The 4684-nt window shown below is 46.1% G+C and overlaps 1 protein-coding gene across 1 annotated transcript; it reads left to right on the top strand.

Annotated features, from left to right (window-relative positions):
* Positions 1–2535: 2535 nt before the first annotated feature.
* Positions 2536–3825, top strand: LOC311320041 (alpha-2 adrenergic receptor-like; the record flags this gene model as incomplete). Its single annotated transcript, XM_084451689.1, has 1 exon — positions 2536–3825. One exon carries the CDS (start codon positions 2536–2538, stop codon positions 3823–3825), a length of 1290 nt encoding a protein of 429 aa, XP_084307815.1.
* Between the last annotated feature and the right edge of the window lie 859 nt (positions 3826–4684).

Genomic DNA, 4684 nt, shown 5'->3' on the forward strand with positions numbered 1-4684 from the left:
TGACCCTTCACGTTAGCCTGACCAATATACATTTCCAATCAAAACGTTACTTGCTGCCCTTTCTTCCTCTCCGCTGTGTACATGGCCAGTAGCTGCAACCTGTCTTTGTCTATAGCATCAAACTGTTCTTCAGCACAGTTCTAGTCTCCTTGACACTCTGGGTTCTTGATAAATCACTATTTACAGTACATGATGCTATTCTTTCAGAGGACACTTTCACTTTGTCTTTTTCAGTAGCTAATGACTTTGCGACACATGCCATTTGATTTATGTTTGAATAGACTACACTAAACTAAAATGACTTGAAGATCTCTTACTGGACGCGCTCCAACAGGTATCAGGACTATATCTAACACATGTAACACATAAATGAGGAAACCTCTGTATATATCTCAGTCTGTCTGTTTCCATTCCCCCAGACCCCATCAGACCCATACCTTTAATATTTGGCATGCGTACCACCAGGCGTCCTAACAGGGACATATTTTTTTAATTAGGTGATTAGGGCTGACTAAATTGCCAATTAGTGATTGTGTGCTCCAACAGGTATGGGATCTAGTTTCACAAATGCAGAACAGTATCTGTATTTGCTTCACGTGGCCACGACGCAGGCACAAACAAACTGGCGCACATGGCATCTTTGCAAGGCTGTTGAGGAGAGTCATTTTTGCAGTTTCCTAGATTTCCAGAAGTGAAAGAAAGCACTCAGGGGGGCCTTTCTACTTTTCACACAGAGCTTAGAGCTCCTTAAATACTATGCACATAAAATGAATAACACTTAAGGCATATTTGGGACAACATGTTTACTTCATAACAGAGTCAGACATGAGATGAGATGATTCCTAATTAAGAAAAAGCCCTCCAGACACCTTTTGCATTACTCATAAGTGTTATTTCATTTTGTTTTTGAGAGCTCCAAAGAAAAATCTAGCCAAACTCCCTACTGTACATATGCATGGACTTATAAATGACTTCTGGGTCCTCAAGAAAGTAAAAGCTAATGTAGGCTACTGTAGAGTCTGGGTAGTCTGTACCACATAGAGATGATCTGACTCTCATTTTGCTTCCAGGTGGGGGTGGTACCTATTTACCCGAATGCACATTTTTGCAAATAAAATGAAAGAGGGAAAGACTTGAATTGCAGATGATACTGGCCATTTAAGCAGTGTGAAGAACAGTAGCTCAGACTCGCCCTCAAGCATGGCACCAAGCCCACATGTAGCTACTGTACACAGAAACCTTCACCTGTAACACACCCACCAAAAACACACGCACACACACACTCACAGCCTATCCTATTGTTGTTGTATCTTAAATAGTATGCACAAGGGAGCTGGACTCACTGCCAACACTGCACAGCTGACGGTTAATGTAGGCAAGACACAGCTGCGTTACAGTACTGTAGCACACACACACACACACACACACACACACACACACACACACATACATACAGATCTAGCTAGGCTACTCTAGGTCTCCATAGATTCCAGCTTCATTACAGTAGGCTACTGTATCTCCAGAGAGGAACTAGGGAGAGAGGTCATGCCATGCCATCTGCCTCAAGCAAGGCTGGAAATCTTATCTTGACTCTCAACCATACAAAGAGAGGTGGTGAGTGTGTCTGTGTCTGTGTGTGTGTGTGTGTGTGTGTGTGTGTGTGTGTGTGTGTGTGTGTGTGTGTGTCTTACTCACACCTCTAGAATCATGACACGAGACCAAAAGAGTAAGCCCTACCTCCGTCAGCTACAGACAAATAAATCACAAGGTGTCAAATATATTCCCCCTCTTGTGTCGAGAATGATTTTGGCTAATTCAATCAGCATCAATACTGATCTCAGCGAGGTACAGTCAGCATTATGCTTAAGCAAATATTCTTGTATTGCCTTGTCTCTGAGAGAAAATACAATAATATTGTGTGTGTAGCCTAATGTTATCTATAGGTTAGAAATTATTTGTATGCAGCACATTAAGTTCAATTCATAGTTATTTTTTTAAGAAATCGTCGAACCATTACTGTCATAAATAATAAATGATCATAAATGTTACTACTGTCTCAGTAATAACAAAAATGCTGAAAATGTGTAGGCTATCTGCGCGAATATACAGTATTTCAGGTTGACCATAGTTCCCTTAGAAAATAACAGAGTCCAGCCGGTCTGCTGTGTCGGGGGCGGGGCGGGCTTTATGGGATCGACTCTGGGCATCGGAGCGGCATCTGATAAGGACGCTGCGCTGCGCTGAAGGGAGACAGCAGTTGTTGGAGAAAGGTCGGCTCTCATGCGATATCACCTGCACGGATGAGCGGGGAACCCCGAATATTTTTTTTATCCCCAGAATATTATCCCCAAAGAATAGCCTACTTCTTTGGCATTCCCTGGGAGACATTCCCTAACCATGTGCGTATTTTATGTCTCCAGTGTCAATGCTGGCTATTAATCGTGCACACGCGCTTTTTTGAGAAAACAGACATGCAAAGAGTGAATATTTGTACTTGAATCTACTGTTCTGGAATAAAAGAAACAACTGACCGCGATGGATTCGTTTAATTCCAGTGGAATTGGTGCGTTCCCGGTGATCAATCCTAATTCATCCTGGCCCCTGGAAAGTGGATATTCTTTGGCAACTATAGCAGGTATAGCTGCACTCGTAAGTTTTCTAATATTGTTCACTGTTGTCGGGAACGTACTGGTTGTAATTGCGGTGTTAACAAGCCGGGCGCTAAAAGCTCCCCAAAACCTCTTTTTGGTTTCTTTAGCCACGGCAGACATTCTAGTCGCCACTTTGGTGATGCCTTTTTCTCTGGCGAACGAACTCATGGGCTACTGGTATTTCGGAAAGGTCTGGTGTGGCATTTACCTCGCTTTAGACGTCTTGTTTTGCACTTCATCCATCGTCCATCTGTGCGCAATCAGTCTGGACCGCTACTGGTCAGTAACGCAAGCTGTCGAATACAACCTAAAACGGACACCCAAGCGAGTGAAGTGTATCATACTAATAGTCTGGCTAATAGCAGCCTTCATATCGTCCCCCCCGCTGATTTCAATAGACAGCAACAATGACAATGTCTCTCGGCCCCAGTGTGGACTGAACGACGACACTTGGTACATCCTCTCATCCAGCATTGCGTCATTCTTCGCCCCGTGCCTCATCATGATACTGGTGTACATCAGAATATACCAAGTAGCCAAAACAAGGACCCGGGGCATGTCAGAGAAACAGCACCGCCCGGACGGGTCGACCCAGACCGAGAACGGCCTGGCCAAGATCAACGGGGGCCGAGAGAACGGACACTGCCAGTGCCCACCTACACCCAGCCAGCGCACCACCACCGCCGGGCAGGAGGTGGAGGTAGACCAGGAGGACAGCTCCTCCTCGGAGGGCAAAGGTCACAAACCTCCCCAGGAGCTGAGCTCCAAACGGGCCAAGAGGGCCTGCCGGAAGAACAGCTCCCTCACCAAACAATCCAGCCGGTTATCCCGGGGCAGCAGCAAGTCCATGGAACTGTTCGCCTCTCGCAGGAAGAGACGGCACTGCTCGGCCTCCAGGAAGAAGGTCTCCCAGGCCCGGGAGAAGAGGTTCACCTTCGTCCTGGCCGTGGTCATGGGGGTGTTTGTCATCTGCTGGTTCCCCTTCTTCTTCAGCTACAGCTTGTGGGGCGTGTGCCGGGCCTCCTGCCGCATCCCGGAACCGCTGTTCAAGTTCTTCTTCTGGATCGGCTACTGCAACAGCTCCCTGAACCCAGCCATCTACACCATCTTCAACCAGGACTTCAGACGCGCTTTCCAGAAAATCCTCTGCAATTCGTGGAAAAAGTCATTTTAGACCCGGCGGATGGATGATGGGAGGGCTGTTCTCTCCGAGCGCCAAGGTGACAGTGACAGATCTCGGAACCACGTGATGTGAAATCCATAATGGAGTATTTTGGACCCTTATTTTTTCTTCTTTTTTTTTTTTTTTAAGATCCACCACAAGCACACTGCATCTTTACCATTGCACTCAGATGAGTTTAATTTCGCTGCTGTAACTTGATCAATCCAGTGCATTTCCTGGACTCTCCCCTTACTGGAAAGCCCTTGGCCATATTTTATTACCAGCCATATTGTATTTGCCATGTACCTGTGTGCATGTGTGCGTGTGTGCGTGTGTGTGTGTGTGTGTGTGTGAGAGGGTGGGGGGGGGGGGGGGGTTGGTTCTCTGTGCTAGACTGCTCAAGTGCATCTCAAGGCTTTAACATCCTGATGCCATAGATATGCCACACTCCTACCCAGCCAGGGTCAGGTACAGTAGCGTGTTCCGGCTCATCATGCACAAAACACAAAAACATTAGGGACTTTCTGTCCGGCGCATCAGATGTAATCCACTATGTTGTCCTGTCATGCTTAACGACTCCCCAGTGAACCTGAAGGATTTGACACAAAGCACTGAGATGCTAACTGACGCCACGTTTTTCATAATCTGTGGTTCTGCAGAGTGATTTATACACGGGGAGAAAACTAATTTCTCAGTGGATGCTGACTTACGACTGAGAAAGAAACATAAAGTATTTATTTTAAGACTACCTCTTGTGGGCTTGTTTCTGTGAAATGATTTTGCCGTTTGCCTTTTATCTGCAAAGTGGTGCGTTTGACTTGCGCTTGAGTTGTGGGCTGTCATGCTAAATAAAGGCTGAAGAAATCTCACG

The sequence above is a fragment of the Borostomias antarcticus genome (assembly GCF_949987555.1).
Source record: "Borostomias antarcticus genome assembly, chromosome: 17".
NCBI lineage: Eukaryota > Metazoa > Chordata > Actinopteri > Stomiiformes > Stomiidae > Borostomias > Borostomias antarcticus.